Here is a 22489-nt window from a genome sequence, read left to right on the forward strand (position 1 = left end):
TAGAATTTCTGGGTCAAAGAATGTGAACATTAACAAGATTCTCGGCACACTGTCAAATACACTGCCTGAGTCTTTCCCCTCCAGCCAGGGTAAGCCCATTGGACCCTTGGTGGCTTTGGTTAAGCATCTTTTAAATAAGCTCTGCTTTAATTAACATTAAAATGTGATACACAGTGTACACATACACCCACACAGATATGTATATACATGTATTTGTACTACAAACACATGATATTTGTATTTCTTTGATTAGTTACACAGCTTTACATATTTTCTTGTTAGAACAATTTTTCAATGCCAAGTGATTAACAGTGGTTGAAATAAACAAGTTTGAGAATTTCCTTCTACCTCCCTAGGGAATAACTGAAATTAGTTGTCAAGAATTCTAAATCAGCTTGGCTGTTTCAAATCTCCAGCCTTTAAAACAATTTTTTTTAAATCAAGCACCTCTGAGAGGAGGAAAAAAACCTTCATATAAACAATCAAAAATATCTTTCTGATGGTACATTTCAAGAAGGTATTGGAAGGAATGGAAAAATATTCTTGGTAGAGCTTTCACCACTTTTAAGCATCTTTGTATCTCACAGTACTGGTTTATCCCAACAGTTTTATGAGGAAGGGAGGGCAGGATTTATTGCTCCCCTTTCTACTAATGAAGAATTCAAATCTGTAAGAGAGATGACTCTTCTCCACGACATCTTTCAGGGACCAACTTGCCTTCAACTAATGATGATCAACTGCAAGACATCAAAAGGTCACATCAAATGTCAGCTCCACAGCTGGTGCCCAACAATGCACATGTATCCATTCTCTCACAGGAGCCCAGTCCAGCACAGATGCTGGCACAGCAGAGGTGCTGGTATTGCTCACTCTGGGATCTCCAGGTTCCCATTTCTTTCTCTTGCAGGAAAATTAGGTTACACATAAATCCCATATTGGTCTCAGTGACCTTGTCTAAAAGAGCCTTGGGTATGTTGCCTGATTTTAGCACAGCCTTTTTCTGGGTCCTGTGTTGCAATGGCTAGGCTGTGATTTTGACCTGAGAAGGCATCAGTTGAGCCTTGCAAAGCTGTAAAGTTGGAACCATCCGTGTTCTTTGCCCTTCTGTGTTTATCCCATCTGCACCATTCAGATGTGCCTTAATGTCTCCTTCGTTTCCCAAGCTCCAGGTTCTTGTACCCAAAGTTTCTCTGGATAGAGAAGTGGGGTATGATTTTCACTAGCCCCTGCTTCTCCTCTTCCTTGAAGAATGTTTGTAGTGGAGAGCTTTGCAATACTTGTCCTAAAGGAGAAAACTAAATTCTAGAATTTCTGGTTTACTTGGGGTTTAACATTTGGATACAATGGCTTTCGTTTGTCATCTCAGGTGCCACATAGGGTGGGCTTGATGAGGTGGCCCTTTTGAATCCTTTGTTTTTATTTTTCCTCTGGGATTCTAGCCAAGAATCTATCCAGAGTTGCTACAGATGTATCTATATGATACTGAAGAACTTGGTTCATTCCATAAAGATTTTGGTTACAAAGTCCAATAACCAGTCTTCACCTACAAGCCCAACAAGTCCATTTTGATCTTTTGCTTCCGGGTCAGGTGGATTCACAAACATAACCAGGTTCTTTGCAGTCTCTGGGTCCAGCCTCATTCTGGTAACTTCATTCATGACTCATGCTCCAGGAGGAGCATTGTACTTGCAGCTTCCAATCTTGCCTCTATATTTTGCATTTGACATTCCCTCACCTGGATGACTCCTTTAGAAAGTGGATCCTTCAAGAATCCTTCCTTGACCTTCTTAGTCCATTAGGTCCTTTTGAATGAGCCCTTGGCAACTAGAGTCATGTTAGCACATTTACTCTTATGTTTTCCAGGGTGGAGACAAGCCTCTGCTCTGTCCTACATTTCTGGAATTGTGCCTGCTGCATGGTTACACATAGGGAACATTTGTGGAATGCATGAAGGAATGAATGAAGGTGTTTTCATTGCCTTATGCTGAGGTCTGGGTGCTCACCACCCTTTGATCTTAACATTTCAACTGTGACCTTAAGGAGACAATGCCTGATACACAACAACTGTGAGCAAAATGGTTCTTCCCCAGGGGAAGAAGTGGCCTGACCTTGGGCATCTTAGCAGGCTCAAAAGGTGCTTGATCTAGAGAAGGCTAAATATAGACCTTTTTTCTAAGTCCTTTTTTTACTAGGAGGGAAAAAGAATTTCAGTTATTTGAAAAGTAAAAGTCAGCCAATGTATTCGGTTCAAAGTTAAAGACTGGGAGGTCTGAATATGTTAAGTATCTACCTTCCTTTGAGGTCTGTACTATTGGCAAGAGAGACCTCTTGATCACAAGATAATCTTAGCAGTAGAGGTGGGCAGATTCTACCCAACTTCACTGCTAGGCTCTGAATTTATGAATCTACCCAGGAACTGGACATTTCCACAGCTGTATGCATTTATGTGCTTCTGTGATAGTAAGCAGATAAAAAGAACCAAACTTGTAGCTATTTCTCCCAAATACTATCAAAATGATGGAGAACAATTTTCTTCTTTAAACTCCCCAATGAAGATTAAAAAGCAGATGTTTTTGATTTTCTGGTGAGATGTCTGGGATACTTCGAAAGGCCATAAACACAGTTATTTAGTGCATTGCATGGCTTAATGTGTATGCTTATTTGTTCAACAAGTATTTACTAAGCATGTGTGGGCTATTGGGTGCTATGTTAGGCAGTGATTACTTTCTTGGTAGAAGATTCTTCATGGGTCTTTCATGTGTTTCACATATAATGAGTGAAGCAGGATTTGCCCTTTGTTCTGAGCTAACTTTCATATCAAACATTTTTGCATTTGCATATAAAACTGTCTTGGAAGACAAAGATAGTGCCTGCCTTCCTTCAGAGCAAAGGGTTGGTAATGTTTGTCATGCATTATAAGGGAATCTAGTTTTCTTAGTTAATGGTTTATCTTCTGGAACTCAACACCTCACCATGTGGGTAAGCATTCTCTGGGACCTTCCACATCACCCACGTGGGACTTAGGCACAAGGAGATCTGATACAAATATACTAATGTTCATGCTGTTTTCTGGGTTGGTAGTCATAGTCTTTTGTCTTTTAGCAAGGAGTCTTACGTCTTCTGTCAATATCTGCAAAACTTATGTATACCAATGTAATTCACCTGAAAGCAGGGTAGAATTTAGACCCTTCACAATTCTTGGCAAGATTATATCCTTATTTAAACAAATATTCAAAGTACCTTAAAATTCCAATATTTTGATCTTCATGTTGGTGAGAAGACTGAGATGTTGAAGAAGTTAATTAATTCTTCCTAAGTCACAAGGCTAATAAGTGCTGAGTTGAAATTCTTGTCCAGGTTTGACTAATTCTAGAGCCACCATCTTTCAGTAACTTCATGTTGATGTGTCAAATTGCAAACATTAAAATCTGTCTATAGTTCTCTTCCTGGCACTGGGCCAAACTCCTGTTGGTACTGTCATCCCTGTTGCCATGATGATGAAAATGCTCAGGCAAAGAATGGAAAGCAACGGAGCAGCACAAACAAGATAAAACCATCAGTTCTTTCCATCAAAAAAAGAAGAAAAATTCTTCTCTAATGTTTACATAGTACTTGGCTCAGAGCCTTGACCTACTGCCCTTTCTTCTGGCTAACATATGAGACCTGTTTCTCACCAGGCAGGATGAGTTGAGTCATGTGAAATCCAGACTAAACAATGGGAAGCAGGAGAGGTGGGTGAGCTCCTGGGTCTCCATTTCCGGGTGCAGGGTCCGAGCCTGCATCAGTCATGAGAAGTTCCCTTGTAAATTTCCATAGTGCCTTTTCATCTCGTCTGTTGTAATTTGATCATTGCTTTATCCTTATGATAGAGACCAGCATGTTCCTTGAGGGTTCCTATTACCTGCAGTACAAAGTACATTTCTTCATTTGGAGTCCAAGACCCTCCATGGCTCAGTCCTTATGCACTGTTTACCTGACCCAAACCTCCCTTTGTCTCTGAAGCCCCTCTTGGGTCTATCTCATTCCCCAGGTAAAATGAATCCCTCCCTCTTTCATTTTCAAATTTATCTGTATCGCTTTATTTTCAGCAACTATAACACTTCAGGGTTGTGCACATTTGCTTGCTTATCTTCTCTACTGCATCTCAGATGCCTTAAGGCAGAAACTATTATCTTCAGTTATGTAATCCCCTCATTTATAGGGGTACATTTGTTTGTGGTTTACAACTTTATTCTTCCTCTCTCTCTTTCATGTGCACACATGCGCACGCGCGCACACACACACACACACACACACACACACATTATTAATCTGTCTCCAGGTTTGTAATTTCATCATTGAATATGGTCCCTCATTTCCATGGTTAGACTCAGGAGTTTTTGACATTACTGTAGTGTGAAAGCATACCCATACAATCATTCTGTTGTTTGGTTTCACTACAATATTCTATAAGTTAAGTGAGTTATTCGATATTTTATTATTAAATAAGCTGTATGTCAGATGATTCTGCCCAACTGTAATGGGTGAAGTGTTAAGAGTTCTGAGAACATTTAAATAGGCTAGGCTAAGCATTGTTAGTAGGTTAGGTGCATTAAATGTACTTTGACTTAGTGATATTTCAATTTATGATGGATTAATTGGGACACATTTCCATCTTAAGGAGCATCTCTACTCTTTGGGGATGACTACTTTCTAGAAGCATGACTCATCCAAGAAAAGTTAGTATAGGTGCTTGGTCATGATGTCATCTAGCAGATCATTTTCCTTTTGATGAGAGTGGCCTGGAAGCTAGCTACCTAAGGGCTTTGGGTGTGGACGAGGAGTGACTAACTTGATACACTTATCTTCCTAACCATCCTGCCAAGGTCAGAAAGGCCAACTAATCTTGCAGTTTCCTCTCACCACACAGAGTGATCTTGCATCCCAGGTCAGCTTTTGGCAGGAATGGGAAAGGAGTCACAGGGAACAGGCTATCATGGGCCAGGACCATCAGATGACAGAGGCCTGGCCTGGGTGAACTGACCCCAGTACTGGTGAGTCATTCCAGCATTCCCAGGTCCTCGAGCTGATGTTCTGCTCCCTGAGGAGTTGCTGTTGATCAGCCACCTACTGAAGTGTTCTACCTGTGCCTCTGTATCCACTGGTCCTATGTCCATGTAACTCTCAAAAACTGGAAGTGACGTCGCAGCAGAAAGGGATGTTAGAAGTCATTTAGTTTGGTGTTTCCTAAACATGTTCCAAGGAACACTGGGTCCCCATACTTGGTGTTTGTCACAGGTATTCTGTGAGGAAATGGGATCTCTGGCCAAGGACATTTGGGACATGCTGCACTGCTCTGCTCCTGTCCCTCAAGAGCCACAGTCGATGCTAGACTGTAGAGATGCTGAGACTTGCACAGGTTTAATTTCATTTAACCATGTCATTTTCTAAACTGATTTGCACATGGAACAACATCCTATTTGTCTTCACTATTCTGTAATTATTTTGCCAGGCTGGTGTTCTGCAGATCAGTCTAGGAAGTGGGAATACACAGTAGTCCTGCAGTTTATTGGCAGTTTGGTTTTCTGCAGTTTCAGTTACCCATGGTCAACTGTAGTCTGAGAAGATCAAATGGAAGATTCCAGAAGTAAACAGTTCATGATTTTCAGTAACTTTTATTATAGTTTATAGTTGTGCTATTTTACTATTAGCTACTCTTGTTAATTTTTCACTGTGTCTATAAATTAAACTTGATTTTAGGCATGTATACATAAGAAGAAACATAGTACATTCAGGGTTCAGGATTATTTTTGGTTTCAGGTATCCACTGGGAATTTTGGAACACATCCCTCTCAGACAAAGGGTGGCTACCGTCGTCGAGCCTTGTATGTTATAGATGAGAAAACAGAGGGCCAGCGAGCTGGGGACACCAGGGAAAGATCTGGCATCTGACTAGGCGCCTGTCATCACCAGCTCCTGAGTTCTCTGTGCTTCTCTCCTTTATGACATTGGCAGGGCTTCTAGCTCCTTTAGCTGGTGGCCATTCCCAGCTGAGTTTGGAACCCCATCATCCTTCTAGGGAGATGAAAGGAACTGTTCTGCTGACTGTTCTGAGGTGGAGATGGTGCAGCTCAATAAACCGAAAGGACTCCTGAGTGGACCCTGGCAATCTTTAATCTTGGAGCTGCTATTCTCTTAGTGATTTGAGTTGTTGGGACCCTTACAAAAAGAATGATTAATGAGTTCATTTTCTCTGTTATTCTATTTAAATGGCATTTCCTCCTCAGGAGGAGTTTAGAGTGACGCAATGAGGAATTTTCATTAATAAATATATCCAGTGTCCACTATCCACTATCCACTGTATTGGTGACACTGGAATATAGTGAATGTTGAGTACTTGACACATCTGTTGCTTTCCTCAGTCCTGTGAATCAGGTGCACAGAGGTACATTTTTAGCCATTTCCACTTGAAGGATGAAAACTGAGGTCAGAGAGGTCAAGAAGTGGAACAAGTTCTCAAAAGCAGGAAAGGGGAGCTCAAACTTGGGGAGTGGTGCTCTCCAGCCCATGTCCTGCCCACTAGGTGCCATCCTTATTGTGATTGTGGGAGGATGGGGTTCACTTACAATTGTTGAGCAGGTCTATTTTGTCCCCATACTGTGCATCAGAAAATCAACACTTCAGCCAATGCTCCGAACACTTGCAATATCCCCCTTTTCAGAGGAATATTAAGTCCTTACATTTGTTTATGCAGTTGGTGCTGGTGTGGGAGAAAGATGCCGATCACTTGTCCTCCCACCTCCCTTGCCAGGACTGGACAGTCCCAGCCCCATGCACACAGACTCTGTCAGAGAACACAAAATCACATTAGGAAAAAGCAAGCAATGGGTGTTTGTCATTCCCCAGACAATTTCAGTAGTGCTGTTTGACTCTGAATGCTTGATTACATTTCAAATTTATTTCCAATCATTTTGAGCTGGATCAATGGAAGACAAAGGTGGCTTTGAGCTCTGGCACCTGCTGTTCCCCCACCCAAATGTCAAGGACTGACATTTGATGCCATTATCCTCAGTCAGTGTACTGATATCTCACTTCCTTGGGTCCCCAGCCCCCAGGCCCACCTACCACACTCATACACTGAAGGACTTTCACATTGATAAAATGACATCCTGAATTTCCCAGGATGACCTGTGTGTCCAGACTTGCTTTCTTCCTGTCAGAGCAAAAGCTGGCCTTCGAAGGTGGCTGCTGTGTCCCTGGGTCCCTGGGAGAGGTCTCTCTCAGCCTGTGTCTTCCCTTTCCTCCCTGGGCAGCCACCACATGTTCTGAGGTGTGAAACTTGAGAAGAGCCAGGTGCCCTGCAGGGCCAGTAATAGTGGTAGGTGGGAGATGCATTTGCTCTCCTAAAGTTGGAGGAGACTTTTGGGGAGGTGAGGTCTGGTGCCCTCAGATGAAGTACTCTTTCCTGCTGTTGTCACTGGCATCCTGGAGGGCAGGGTCACTCTGCAGGGCTGCATCTGCACTCTCAGCAAACTCTGTGCCCTTGGCCTCATTGGTGTGGTATGTGCCCTTGTGTCGGTACAGGTAGCGAAGCATGACAAGGAGGAGGCAGACCAGGACTAAGGCCACAGCAGTGATCACAGCTGCAGGAGGGAAGAAATGCAGGAGTCAATCTGGAGCAGATGCTCTAGGACCTGGAGCAGAAGGTGAGGACCCCCAAGGTTTGTGCCAGCAGGACAAACATCCTGCTCAACCAGCCACAACCTCAGGGTGGTTACTTCCATCCTGTGCTTATTCCTGCCTGGTGTGCTTCCTTCAGAATTCCCTCTTTTTATCTCCACCCTCAGAGATGCCCTCTACTATGCTCCTTAGCTAGAACAGCATCCCAGAATTGATTCCTGCTGGAACATGCTCCTTGTCTCCTGAGGAAGACAGGTCTATAAGAGAATCACTGCAAAACATGCAGTTGGCACAGTGCAAGTATGGGGGTTGGCTTGAAATGGAGAGGTTCATGTGATGTAGAATTGTTATCTTTTCAGACAATCCTGACTGAGGTGTTTCCTGGAGAATGAGACTTTCTGTGGTAAAACCAGGAAAGTCCTGGAAAACAGGAAAGAGTTGGCTGCTCTCTGCATAATCTACAGGGGGAAAAAGGGCTATTAACTGAACATAAGGATAGACAGGTGGTGGGAGGTGTGCTTTGGAAAACTGCCCCTCACCCCAACCCACTGCCACTCACTCTTGGTAGGTGAGGACTTGAATCTGCCAGGAGGAATTGAATTTGGCCATGAAGAGGATTCCCTGCCACAGTCAATGCCCAGGATGCCTGGGAACTTGGGGATGCAGGAAAATGAGGCATGAGGCAGGTCAAGAGGGGTCAAATCACTCCAGGCCTGGGGAGTGATGAGGCGAGGAGTTAAGACTGGTGAATCTGAGAAGGGACTGAACAGCAGCACTCTCAAGGGGAATATTTCGAGTTTGTGCATTTGATTGAAAGCTACAGAAAAGCCTTTATCTTAGAATGCAGGTTTATCTGGAAAGTCTTGGGGAGGGGCTGTTGGGGGATTAGGTGAGCCTAAAACTGTTCCCAAGTCCCATCCGTTTGGAAGAATTTCCTAAACTTCCTACTGTCTTCAGGCGGGCATTTGTGTCTGTACTTAATAATATTGTCTAGGAAAAAGACAGGCTGAGGGCACAACGAATGGGAGAATGCTGGGTTAAGTAAAATTGAACAGGTGTCTTTGATAGTTCCTCCTGCTTGTAATTGTAGAGGTTCCTTGAGTTACTAATACGTGTGAGCAGTGTGGGTTTTAAGGAAGTGAACAGAACATGTGACACCTTCCAAACTTGGTTGCTCCTGAAATGCAGTTTGGAGTGACAGCTGTGACCACTGAGGAGCCAGCTGACCGGAGTTCAACACAAGGTGAAGAAAGGGAGATGGAGGAGAGATATAGGCAGCCTGGTCAGTCCACCAGCCCAAACCCTGTTCTGCCCAAGCTGCTTCCTCTAGCCCAGGTCTCTGCGGGTCAATGGTCTAGAGAGGAGGTGCATCTTGACATGAGTACCCAGGCTGCCCTCATCCCCCTACCTTGCCAACTGTACCAGGCACCATGCTGGGCATTTCTTATACCCTCTGAATGAGGAAAAGCACTGACCATCCCTTTCCCCATTGGTATCCTCAGGCCAGTTCTCCCCTGGATCTTTTCTGACTACCAGAAAGGTCCCTGGCAAGTTACTAACCTGCAATGATGGCAATGTCCATCGTGGTGTAGGTCATCCCTGGACCGAGCTCTGTGGACAAAAGAGAAGAGCCCGAGGTAAGAGAGGAAGGCTCTTTGCACACAGCAGCACCTCAGCCCTTGCACACCTGTGACCAGCTCTGTGAATGGACTGAGTAGACAGAGATGGCATGGTAGGTGTACAGACCTTTGTCCAGGTGTAAAGACCCTAACCCAGGCGTGGCTTGTTCAATGAGCAGGATGGAAAACACCAGCAAATCATCAGGTCACACCAGGATGGTCTGAGCTCCCTGCTGTGTCTCAGCATCAAAGCCAGGGCCTGTACCTGGTAGAAGCTCAGCTGTCATTTGTGGTATGTATAAGGTGTGCAAGACTGTGTTGAACACTGTCATTGTAGTGTGTCCACACAGACCAGGTGTTGGCTTAGCTATCCCCATCTACTCTCTCCTGTGGTCCTCATAACAATCCTGGGAAATCCATGATGTTATGAGCCCATTTCACAGGTAGAACACTGAGGCTCAGAGATGCGATGAGCTTGTGGTCATGCAAACCATCCGATGACTATCTGGGTCTTCATTGTTTCTCTTATCTTTGGGTGTACTCTCTCTTTTTCTCTCTTTAACAAGCCCTTCACTGAGCCCTCTCCCTAGGTTTCTGCATCAACTCTCCTGGGGGGGGGGGGTGCCCTGTGGCACTAAGTTACTGTTTTTCTGCAGCTCACTGATCTAGTCCGAGGGTGAGGATTCCAAGGAGGGCGGGAAACTCACAGTACCTTAAGATACTGCATAGAATGTCTCCTCTCCTCTGGGAGATAAGTGAGAAGAAGGATTTATTAGACCACAGAAATAACAGTGTTAACACGGAAATCCCATGTTCCCATTACAACAGCTATGCATATTAAAACAGGGAAGGATGCTTCCTAATAGCCATTTCCGCTCAGATAATCACTTCAATTATAGAGCTATGAGGTCATTCTCCCCAGGGCAGCTGCCAGATGCCTCTTCCTGATAAGAAACTGACTGTGGTGTCAGGGGAGACAGCGGGTAAGGGAGAAACTGTTTCCATGCTGGAGACTCAGAGCAGGCGGGCAGGAGAGCCAGGATAAGGGTCTGGTGCCAGCACAGAACCCAGAGGTGGGAGGAAGATAAAACCATGTTATCAAGGCAGTAAAAGATGGAGTGGGCACCCACCTGGAGGCAGGGCAGACTGGACCAGGCAGGGAGGAAGGCTCAGCTGTCAAAGTGCTTAATGGAGGAGGGCTCAGCTTTCAAGGCTTAAAGCAGGAAGTTCATAGTGATGCTGGATTCTGGGATCCAACTGGGACACGTACAGTCTGTGATTCAGTACCTGGATCATAGTAGGTATTCAATAAATATTCACTAAAGGCATGAATGAAGGCATGCCCAGGTGAATGAGTGAATGCAGAGGTTGGCATTCTGGACCTTTATCAATCACACAGCACCTCGCTGACAGTAAGAAAGAACAGCACCTTGCTTATAGTACATACATAGAAACATCAGTGTGAATGTTTACAGAAACTCAAATACTCAGAATTGTCCTGAGGAATTTTCCAGGTGAAGACCAGCATTTCATATATCACTCTGTACAATGCTGCCAGGGTTAGAAGGGACTTTTTATTCATTTTTAAGAAAAATAAGCAACTGCTTACCATGTGCCAGTATTTAACACATTTCAACTCAGTCCCACAACAATCCCATTTGGTAGGAGTTATTGTTATTCCCACTTTACAGATTAGGAAACTGAGTCCCAGAAAGGTGTTATGTTTTCTTTGGGTCATTTGACATTACCATGAGAGTCAGGATGTAGTCAGTTCAAGACCAGGCAACTTGGAGTCAGGGTGTAACCCTGTAGGGCACTGCCCAGGGCAAAGCCTCGGCAACCCAGCTTCCAGAGGAGACATTTGACTTAATTCATGTGGGGTGCATTTTTGTGGCTTATGTTTAGGACCTGCACTGAAACCTATCTGCTTGGATGTGAGTGAAATTTCAGCATGCCTATTCCATGATTCTCAGATGTGAGAGGATCTTTTATTTTTGGTTAAAGACCCAAAATGTTCTGCATTTTTCATTCATGGCTCTCCTCAAGATTGCAACATTTTTACCATACAGTAAGCTCCAAAAGTCCAGATACCATATTTGTCCTGCCTAGAGTTCTATGTCCAGCATCAGGTTGGGTGCCTGACACTGAATGACAATTGGTGAATATTTGAAAGTGTGATTCCTCACTTTATACATTGTTGGTGGAACTGCAAATTAATATAACTACTATGGAAATCAATAAGGAAATTCCATAAAGAGTAGGAATGGAACAACTGTATGACCTGGATATACCATTTCTCACTATATATGCAAAAGAATTAGAGTCAGCATACTACATGACACATGCATGCCCATAGCTATAGCAGCACAATTCACAATAGCCAAGTTATGGAACCAGCCTAGGTGCCTTTTAAGAGATGAATGGATAAAAAAAAGTGATATATATATATACACACAATAGGGATTTACTCAGCTATAAAGAAGAATGAAATTATGTCCTTTACTGCTAAATAGATGGAACTGGAGAACATCATGAGACAGAGCAAGTTTGCTAGAGAGGGCTCAGTTTTATAACAATGACAGTCCCTCATCAATTCACCAACAATTAATCAATGAATGGATTAATTCACTAATGAGGACAAGCCTTTATGACCTATTCACCTCCCAAATGTTCCACCTCCAAATACCATTAACACATGACTCTGGGAATGACCTTTCCAACACATGGAATTTGGAGAACAAACATTCAAACCTGGCATCTGGGAAACTCTTTTCTTGTAAAGGATTGTCTCTATACCTTTCAGCTCGTCTCTTAGAGTTCTTCACTCTGTCTTAGTTGATGAGGAAGCTTCCATTTCCGGTCTTCCATTGTCCCATTGTCTGTGTGATCCAGTAAAGAAGGAGGAATTGAGAGTGAGAATGGTTTCACACTGGAACACCAGGTGTCCTGGGAGCAGGACCATTGTTTTAAACTTAAAAGTATAAGGGGTCTTTGAGGAGCTCCTATGATGACAAATCATGTTGATGACAGCAATTCATCATCTTCAGCAGCAGCAGCAGCAGCAGCAGCAGCAGCATCTGCTGCGTGGTGGTTTGACAGGCACCGTGCCACTTATTAAGAGCATTCAATTTCAAGGAACCTACAGATAGAGTTAGAAAAGTCACTTTATAAAGTGTTCTGAGGCAGTGAGGGCTTTGCTTGGGTCTGATTTGAAGTTCAGGAGCAAGATAGCTATGGGGAAGGGACAGTAGCCTTTGTGGGCATGGCGATGTTCTCCTTGGCTCAGGTTGGGGTATTTTCTTCTTGCTCTCAATTTCTCAATATCCTTGTGCAAGTAAAGTTGGCAGTTGAAAGCTGAAATTCATTGACTGACTTCAGTAGGAAAGGTTGAAGTTGAGAGCTGAAGCTCATTGACTGACTTTGTGGTAGGAAAGTCAAATACATTTATTTTTCCTTGATGATTTGCTTTTATTACTTTCTGAAAGGATGTGGTAGTCAGGCTCTGGATTTCAGAATATGTGTCTCCAAAGAAATAAATGAATAGTTTAACACTCATCCATGCATTTCTCTCAGAACCAAGGAGAGCAGTTCATGATTTACCCAGCTCCAGGCTGAAAGTAAAGAGGAAGATGGCTTCTGTACCCAGGACTTGGTTGGGAAGGCACAACATATTTATATGAAAACCTAGACTGCGTACACCCTCTGTGTGATAAGATGCCTGTATGGGTACTACAGAGGTGCCTGCTATTGTTAAAGAGGGACCTCAGCAGTCTGACTCAGCCTCAGCTATTTGACTCGGTCCCAGGACTACTGGATTCTTTGACAGTGAGGAAGCTCATGACTATGCATGCTCATTCTTCCCTTCAGAAAACCTTTTCTAGCACCTACTGTGTTCCAACAATATGCTCTATATTAAATCTGGGCTCCGGCCAATAGGAGTTTACTGTGTAAGGATGGGGACATGCATGGGTAAGTTCAGGTAGTGTCATTCTTCAATGTTCTCAGAGAAGGTTTCCTGGAGGAGGTGGTCCCAATCCCGCCTGTTGAGATGATGGATGGCATTGCCAGCAAAGGGAAGAGGCATGGTGGTGACATAGGGGCCTGTATGGAAGGACTGTGGGTTGTGGAGTGATATGTGAGGTTTCTGAGTGGAGAAGGATGGCCTTCTTCAATAGGGATCCAACTGCTGTGATGACCAGTCACTGTGTCAGAGGCTGGGCTCCAAGAAGCTGCTGGATGTATGCTATGGGGACTTCACCTGCCTACTCTCCAGCAAGATCCACCCCTCCCATCTGTGCAGACAGTATGTGTGCACTCACCTGGGCTTGCAGATAGAATTCAGAAGTGAGACCCATGTGAACTTGACCATCCAAGACACACATCTCAAGGTCAAAATGATGGCCCTGAAGTTCCCTATGGGTCACCTTGGAAACAATCTTCCCCCAGGGCTGCCAAAGAAGTGCTGTGCATTTTTTTATACGGCTCTGATGCTTTCTTTTTCCTAAACATTATTCTGTCCTGCCTGTTGCTGCTGTATAAAAACATGGCACCAATGCTGGCACTGGATCCTTGTAGGCTGCACCGTACATACCCTCCATATCAAATCACTGTGTTGTGGTGGAAACCTGGAGGCCCGGTGAGGCTAGATGGCAAAAGAAGTCGCTTCTCTGCCCTGAAGAAGACAATTATTTCTGCATCAGTTAACTGTGGAGGAGGCACAGACTCTGCACTCAGAAGGTAGCCAGGAAGGGACATCTCTTCCCTGTGTATGCTTTGGAGTCTTGCTTAGGAATTTTCATACCTAGGCATTTGCTCTTGGGATGTGCTCCCAGGAGAACTGGAAAGAAGGGCAAGGATGCTGTAACTCAAAACTCGGGTATCTGGTTATAAGGTTTTCTCTTTGTGTCTCTCTCTTCTATTATCCCTTAGTCATTAAAAAATAAATTAACAGAGCCTTATTTTAACAACATGACCAATCTATCTTAGTTGAGTTACAGGATGTAAGTAAAAGGAAAAAAGCTTGGGCCAGAAAATAAAAAATGGAATCACCCTCTCCTTAGTCCAGGATGGTAATACCAAGTGAAACTGACTGAGCAAAATGAAGTCTTCACTGTTCACATGGGGGTCTTCCTCTAGGGAGGGGGTAACCTGTCAACTTGGATTGGGTGGATTTTGTGGTTTATTAAGGAGGTAGCAAATATCCTCTCTTTTCACAGAAAAGTGAATAAAGGGGAAACGTTGTCTACCCATCCCTCAATCTCACCCCTGGCAAACACACCCAGCCTAGGATTTCTAGAAAAATCAAATTTAAAAAAGACAGGAAGAGAGGGAGGAGAAGATTCCAGCCAGGCTTCCTTGTCTGGCTCCTGGGAGGATCCTATGTGATTGGGAAATTGCCCAGAACTTGGTCAACATCCTGCTGCTTGGGTTGGGGGAGGGGGTGATAGGTATCAACTGGCAGCTGAAGGAGCTCAATCTTAAGACAAAATGCTGAGACCACACAAAGGGAGATTATTCTTCATAGAAGAAGAAGAAAAATCTACCCTTAAAACGGTTAACAGTTGATGTGGCTTTAGCAGAAGGGGAGACTCAGCTATTTAACTTCAAATTTGCATTTGTCTTTTTATCAAGCCGACTAAACATTGCGGGAACAAAGCCATTAGGAGGAACTGAGGCTGAGGGCACTGGAGAAGCAGTAGAGGTCACCTGACAGTGAGACGGCATTCAGGGATCCAGGTTCTGGAGGAAGCCATGCCTCCTGAACACAATCGCCCCAGAGACCCTGAGGGTTGGTCTTACATCCTCTACAGAGAATTTATGTCCTCAAACACTCACTCCTCCTCTTCCCTCTGAATTCTCCTTACATTTGCTTCAGCATCTCTCCAAGAGGACAGAACCTTAATATGGGCTGTTTTGCTTGTTACTGGTGTGGGTCTTTTTTGCCTGATCAATCCATGCATGTGAGGTAGGATAGAAGAAAAACAGGTAGGTAGAAAGGAGACCAAAGGGAAGAAAAAAAGAGACTATAGCTGTAAAATCTCCATGATTAGACTTGTTCTCCAGATCTCTTTTTTCCTCCAGGTCTGACATTCCCAAATTTCTAAGAAAACTGCAAATCTTAGAGCTGCTGAAAATTCATTCCGCTATAAAAATTGCCTTATTTAGGCTAAAGCTTAAGTGAACTGTTAGCCTACACAATGCATTTTCATATTAGATGAAACAAAGGGAGATGTATTTTAAGAAGCCTGTAATATAGGCTAACTCGATTAGGTATCTTCACCTTTCACTTACTAATAGAGCTCTTCCTCTTTGCTAAAACCTGACATATCCTTAAATTCTTTTCTGCAATATATCAAGCACCTGGCAGTTCTGAATAGAGATGTCCTCTGCCTTTGGAGAGATGTCCTCAATCCCTCTTATGGTGACAGATGGAGGTGATGGGAAGCATCCATCCCGGCAGGACCTAGACTCTCATATGGAGAACTGTGGACCAGGTCTGACCTCTGATCTTCAGGATAAAGAAATGCCCAACCCTCTGGGTAGACATGCATGTCATGCCTTGCACAAAACTCATGTTCAATACGTATGGGTCCTCAAGGAAGAGAAAACACATCAAGTTTCTCTCTCAGATGTCAACAGGAAATTAAGAAGATGGTAGCACTCAGTGAAAATTTGCACAAAACACAAGATCCTAAGAAGGGAAGGAATGAAAGACTCTTACGAGTCAGTCTCTTTGAATGGAACCTTATCCTACCTCTCTCATCATAAGGTGGGATTCTTACCTATGGAGTAAGCAATTTCTTTGGTTGGTTATCTCACCTTCTGAAGTCTCCTCGCCTCACCCATAAAACAGAGACAGCACAACCCCTGCCCTAAAGGGTTATTGTGGGGCTGAGGAGCTAAGGCAATGGTCCTCAAACTTCAGTGCATCATAATCACCTGGAGGACTTACTAGGTTCCAGGTTGCTGTCTCCCTTGTACCAAGATTCTCAGTAATCCATAGGTCTGGGGTAGGCCTGAGAACCTGCATTTCTAACATATTCCCACATGCTGTGGATGGTGCGTGTCTGGGAGCTTCACTTTGAGAACTACTGAGCACATAGCTGTGAAAGCATACTGACCATGTGACACAGTTCAAATGCTAATCATTACCTTCCACCCCTTTGTAAGGTGGTGATATCAGGGCTCAGTAATAGAATTGGGGGACCAGATACCCTCTTATCCATGCAAATAAAGAGTCACAGTCACAGCCACCTCAGTCACAGCACTGAGCTACTGTCTGCTTTTTTCCAGTGTCTCTTTCTCTCCAGTTGATATAGCTGGAGACCTGAGAAGTAAAAGCTCTGAGAATCTGTCACCTGTGCCTGTTTCCCTACCTGCACCCATGACTGGTACTGGGTGTGGGGACATGGGGCTCTTGTGTCAGGCTCTGGTAGATGCACACACTCTTCTAAACAATGGGTCATGAGACTACAGTTTCCACAGGTTTATTCTTTGGCAATTAAGCAAATTCTGAGACCAATGAAAGAAAAAATTACCACTGCTGATTGGTGATGACACAGTGGGGAAATGTTTCACTGAAACACCAGAATGACAGAGGAGATATTCTGAGGAGAAGAAGGGAGCTGTGCATCCCAATCAGTGCCTGCTTGGCTTCTTCCCAGCTTCCAAGCTCCACCAGAGGTGGCTGAAGTGCAGGGGGCCCTGGGCATACTATTTGCATCTGGAAACTTCCTTGAGAAGAAGGAAGACGCACAGAAAGGCAGAGGATGCTCCCAGAGCCCCCACCTGTGAGGCTGGGGCTGGGTGCCTGGCCTGTACATTGGTGAGGTTAGCACAACTGCCAGGCATGGAACAGACAGGCAGCAAGTGCTGGCTCAGCTTGGACACTGGCACCTGGACCATCTCGCAAAGTGATTTTAGTCTTTCTAGTATTTGTCACTTTACACGTAAAATGTGGTGGCACTGTGGTGTAGGCATGTTAAGTACGTACCTAGTCTGGTACCTGCCATAGGTTGGGCTATTTGGACATTTGTTATTATCACTGCCAATTTTGTTGGCATGACAATGGTTAAAGAGAGGTTCTCAAAAATGGGCACTTTCAATGTTCTTGTACACTATTTGGCAAATGTATCATCCTGAGAATCAAATCATCCACTTCTAGTGATCCTAGTGAAATAATCTGGAAGAGAAACAAAAATCTATGCTCTGAAAAGTGCTTTGCAATGTGGTTTCAAATGGAAAACAGAACAATCTAAATGTCCTGCATTAGGGAATTGGTTATATAAACTATGATACACCTCCCTGATAGAAAGTGATGGAATGTGAATTCTTAGTGGCAGGAAGAAATACTTGTGATATGATGTTAAGTGAAAGGAACCAGACAGGCCCTATAAGTAGCAATGATGCTAAATCGTCCCCCCAAAATCTTAGACAAAGGAATACAAGGAAATGCTCTTAAAATGTTAGGTGGTGGTTTTTGGTTGGTGGATAGGGGTCATGAGCAGTTTTCTTTTCTTCTAATATGTAGTTTTCTGTACTTTCTAAGCCATACCATGTACTACTTTTATAGTCAAGAAATGGGAATGGATCTTCCAAACTTGCTATTTGTTGTTTTGCAGAATCTTCAAAGTCTCAGACTAGGTTGTGAAAGTAACTTTACCCTGCCCTGCCTTGCCCAACAGACTCCAAGCCCCACTGCAAGCCTTCACCTAATCACAGGTAATGCCATCCTCGTGCATGGTGGCAGGAAAACGTCGCTTAGAAGGAGGGGGTGTGTGCTGTTGAAAAGGAAGGCACTGAGAGAGGAAGGCAGATGACCCGTTCTGCCACGAGTTTAAGTGCTGGAGAGAGAAACGGCCATCTCGAGGGGCCCACAGTGTCACCAAGGGCAGCCAGGTGCTCACAGCCAGGAGGAGGGGAAGGTGGCTGGAAAGTCTGTGAGACATCAGGAGAGGTGAGCCACTGTGCAGAGCTGAGCAGGGAACCAGAAGTGGCCAGGGGGTCATGTGTGTCCAGGTGTCACAGCCAGGAGGCTGAGGGTGCTCCTAGAGTCATCTGTGAGCTCTGCTCTGTTCCTTCAGCTGTTCTTCCTCCAGATCACACAGTCCTGGGTTGGGACCTCTGATTGCTCAAGGGGTAAAGTCACTGGCTCAAGGGAGGCCAGAGGTAGACTGAGAAGCTGTTTCCCATCCCTGTCCCTCCACCTGTGTGTTGGGCGATCAACCATATCTGGCCGGATGGCTGTGTCCTGCTGAAGGCCTAGTTCAAGTTCCACTGCCTGACCTTTCAAAATCTCTGGGTTCATGGTCCTTATTTCATATAGGAACTCTCAAAATTTGTCTCTTTTTTAAATTTCTCATGTGTGTGGACTGCTGGGTGTAAGGAAACCTTTTGAGAGGCAAAGGCTCTGACCCCTGCCACAGCGACTTTTGAGTTTTTCCAAATTCCTAATTATCCTCTAAATTCAGATCAAGGTCACTTCCTCTGAGAAGTCTTCCCTGATTTCTGCACAAGGACTGTGTGCTCCTTCCAATACTCCCACGTGGTACAGCAGCAAGCTTTACTGGAAAGGACCATGCAGTATATATTTTAGTCTTTGCAGGCCACATATGGTCTCTGCTGTATATTCTTCTTGGCTTGTTTGTTTGGAAACCTTTAAAAATGTAAAAACCATTCTTAGGTAGTTGACTGTACATAAACAAGCCTCTGGATGTATTAAGCCTTACAGGCTGTAGTCTGCCAACTCACTTGCTCATATCACCATTAAAATGCTCTGCAGTTTTTGGTCCCTGAGCTATGGGGAACAAGGACTGGGTTTCATGCCTTAACATCTGACATATGCCAGATGAATCAATAAGTGATGTTGCATAAAATATCCTCTGACATGTCCCAACTGATTTTGCTATCATTATTTTATTCCTATACACCTGCTTCTTACATGCTGAATAAATAACCTCTCTATGATTCTCTAAGTCACTGAACAGTCACTCCACAGATGTAAACTAAGCTTCCAGTGACATTAATGGCTATCATTTATTAAGTTCCTTGTGTGCAGCAGGCCTTTGTAGATTCCTAGGGACACAGAGGTGAGGGTGGTATCCCTCTGCACATGTGCATATGTGCCTGTATGAGCACACAAGCATGTTCAAGTTCAGACCACCAGGCCCCTGTGCAGCCCAGAGTCACACTGACCTGCCCTCTGAGGTCCCTTCTCTCCAGCTGGATCATACACACTAATCTTTGCTACTTCTCCAGAGGACTTAATTCACTTAAAAAATCATATAATTGCATTTTCAGCATAATTAGGTACCTAATTACATGACTAAATGTCCTCGATCAGGCTGCATGTGTAAATAATGATGATTTAGTTAGCCATGCTTTGTTATTGGCTTTCCAGGAAGCTCATCAGTTTGCACACAGGATGTGGAAAGTGATTTTCTCCTTCCTTCACAGAGTTTGACAGGCAGGAGCAGCAGAGCCCAAATCCAGAGTGAGCAGGGTGGGGAGAGGGTGGTGGGAGGGGACTTCTACTATCTGCAATCTCAGCTCCAAGATTCAGGGTAAGGCTCTTAGATGAGGGTTCAGTGTCCATATTATATTCCAAGGACAGCGAGGCTTTTCGAGGAGGCATGCTTAGAAAGAAAAGGCCAAAGTAGCTCAGAGACAGCAAAAGCCACAGTGTGTGGACCAGAAGGGTGGACATACAATGGTGAAGGATCCGGGGAGGAAATAAAGGCTGGGAACAGGAAGCAGGAAGTCATTTGTGCTCCTTCCCTAGAATGCATCTTTTCCTCCTGCTCCAGAGAATTTCTCAGGGTTACAGGAAATGCCACTGTGCTTGTGGGGGAGAAAACCTAAGGCTGAGGGTGGTGGTCAGGCTCACATGAGATGATGCTGATAAAAGTCATCTGGGAATTTATACACAGTATGTGTTAGTCATTTCACTCATGACACTGAAATTGTTTAAGGTCTGGACACACTCTGACGTAAAATCCTTAAATACAAAGTGCTTAAGCTGCCTTCAGGAAAGGCTCCGGGTTTTACTCAAGGATGGTTTGGAACAAGCTCTTCAAGGATAGACATACTCAGAAGAACATAATCCAGTCAATGACCTTCTGACACCAAAAGTTCAACCTGCAGAACATACTAACTCACCTGAAAAGACATTTGCCACCTGAAAAGAGTCAAGATGACCATCTACACCTGCACAAAGAACCCTATACTTCAACCCTTCTCACCATCCAATCAGTGAGCAGCTTCTCCCTTCTTTCTTCTCAAAAATTCCCTCCCTACTAACTGCTTGAGTTCTGACCCCTTTGCTAGATGAGTGCAATAAAGTGTTTTCTTTTTGCAAAAACCCAGTGCCACAGTATTGTCTCACATTAGGCTGTAAGCCTTGATTGATAACAATATCACTGAGATTTGCTAGACCAGTGTTTGAAAAGGGTGCTGAGAAGGCAGGATGCACTTGGTCTAAATATTTGGAAGATACCACTGGGGCAGTGGTGAAGACAAGGACAGGCACACATCAAAAACTGCTCTTTTCACAAATCTTAGAAGTGTTTCTAGGGCTATCCTGATGGGTGGCACAGGGAGCATGGGTTTTAGTGCCAGATAGATTTGTCAGGAGGCCTGGATCCCTCCGCTCACACCCCTTTTTGACTTGTGGTTCTCTCCTCTGTTGAGAAAAGACTTTGGTGGCAATGTACACAAAGCATCTGGCTGACTCCTGGGGGATGGTGCCCAATGTATGAAAGCTCTTGTTATTGTCCTCATACATTTGAGAACGGTTGATTCATGTGCACACGTGATCATGTGTACACGCAGTCATGTGCACACTCAGAAGCTGAGATTTGTGCTATGTGAGGGTGGGGTTGGCAGGAGGATGAGGGGGCCAGTTCCTGTAAGTGGGGATGGCAGGTTGTGCTTGTTTATCTTCTGGAACACTTGGGCTTCCTGAGTCCTTCCCACTGTGCTTTTAGCCCCGCTTTGTCCTCTAAATCCTGTCTTCTGGGTATCAGGCAGGAAGGGCACTTCAGGAAGTCACCAATTCATTTCTCCAATTTGCATCTGTGACAGAACCAGGAAGTTGCCTGCCCCCACTTTGAGTGCCTGTACTGTTTTTTTTCTGTGCCTGAGAAGGAAAAGTCATTTATTTCTACCATTCCTGCCCAACTACCCCTTTCCGTCATCCTCCCACTGTTTTTTCTAGCTAGTGAAAATACCTCATTATATATTTCAATCCATCATCCTGGCAAGCTCCTGCTCCATCTTCCCAGTCCCCCCTCCCTGTCCATGTCTTGTGATTTATATTTGCCCAACATTAATCTTTTAAAAGCAAAGAGGCCATAAACACATACATAATTCTGTCTCTTGTCAGCTGAAATTCCATGACACAAATCAACTGCCATCTAAATTAAATGTTTCTTTCATAGAAAGTGATAAATGCCCTAGAGACTAATCAAAGAAAAGCCAACAAACTTAAACCTTGTTTCACCTCTGGAATTTGTAGGTGATGTGATTGAAGTACAACAACCCATAAATGTCTCATAACCAACAGGAATAGGAAAATTGCACAATCCTCTTGTTTCAATGTTGCCAGGGGTCTTAGCACTTTTAAAGCAGGCTTGAAACCTATCATCTAATCTTTTGCGAAGAAGGATAATCAGAACACAATCTACTCTTTGGTCACTATGGTGTGTTGATTTCTTTAATAAAGGCAAGCAAAATAATAGGATGAAAATAGTTACCCAAAAAGCCATCAGGCAGCCATAGGATTGGATATATTTGAACAATCAGGATTAGGGGTTCTCTGATAGCCCAGATGGTCTAAAACAGTACAGATTTCAAATGCTCATATCCTGTCTAAGTACTGATGATTTCATACTGAAACAAATGAAATTTTTATTTCAATTAACTACTTTTGTATTTTTGGAAAACATAAAAGCAGAGCTTTTAGGAGAAAGAAAAAGAATACGAAGGGCTAAACCCAGCATATTTTACTCATTTTACTATCTTCCTTTTCCTTGTCTTATTACTTCTTCCACTATCACTACCATGTTAGATATTATTAATAAGTTTTGTTATACAGCTGCTTAGGGTTAGTAATAGGCAATGACAGGTCTTGAAAACCACATTAAGGAAGGTGGGTCTTTTCATGTAGGAGGTAAGCAGAAACCGCAGGTAAATCTGACAAGGCCAGATTGACA

At 44.0% G+C, this 22489-nt stretch overlaps 1 protein-coding gene across 1 annotated transcript in view; it reads right to left on the reverse strand.

Moving 5' to 3' along the window:
* Positions 1 to 5640: 5640 nt before the first annotated feature.
* GYPC (glycophorin C (Gerbich blood group)) overlaps positions 5641 to 22489 on the reverse strand; it is a 35935-nt gene continuing 19086 nt past the window's right edge. The window contains exons 2-3 of the mRNA XM_079134160.1: positions 9220 to 9270; positions 5641 to 7622 (exon numbers count right to left, since the gene is read on the reverse strand). Of these exons, the coding sequence (XP_078990286.1) occupies positions 7426 to 7622; positions 9220 to 9270 (248 nt within the window). The 3' untranslated portion in view covers positions 5641 to 7425. The remainder of the gene's footprint in view (positions 7623 to 9219; positions 9271 to 22489) is intronic.

The sequence above is a fragment of the Sciurus vulgaris genome (genome assembly GCF_902686455.1).
Source record: "Sciurus vulgaris genome assembly, chromosome: 3".
Taxonomy (NCBI): domain Eukaryota; kingdom Metazoa; phylum Chordata; class Mammalia; order Rodentia; family Sciuridae; genus Sciurus; species Sciurus vulgaris.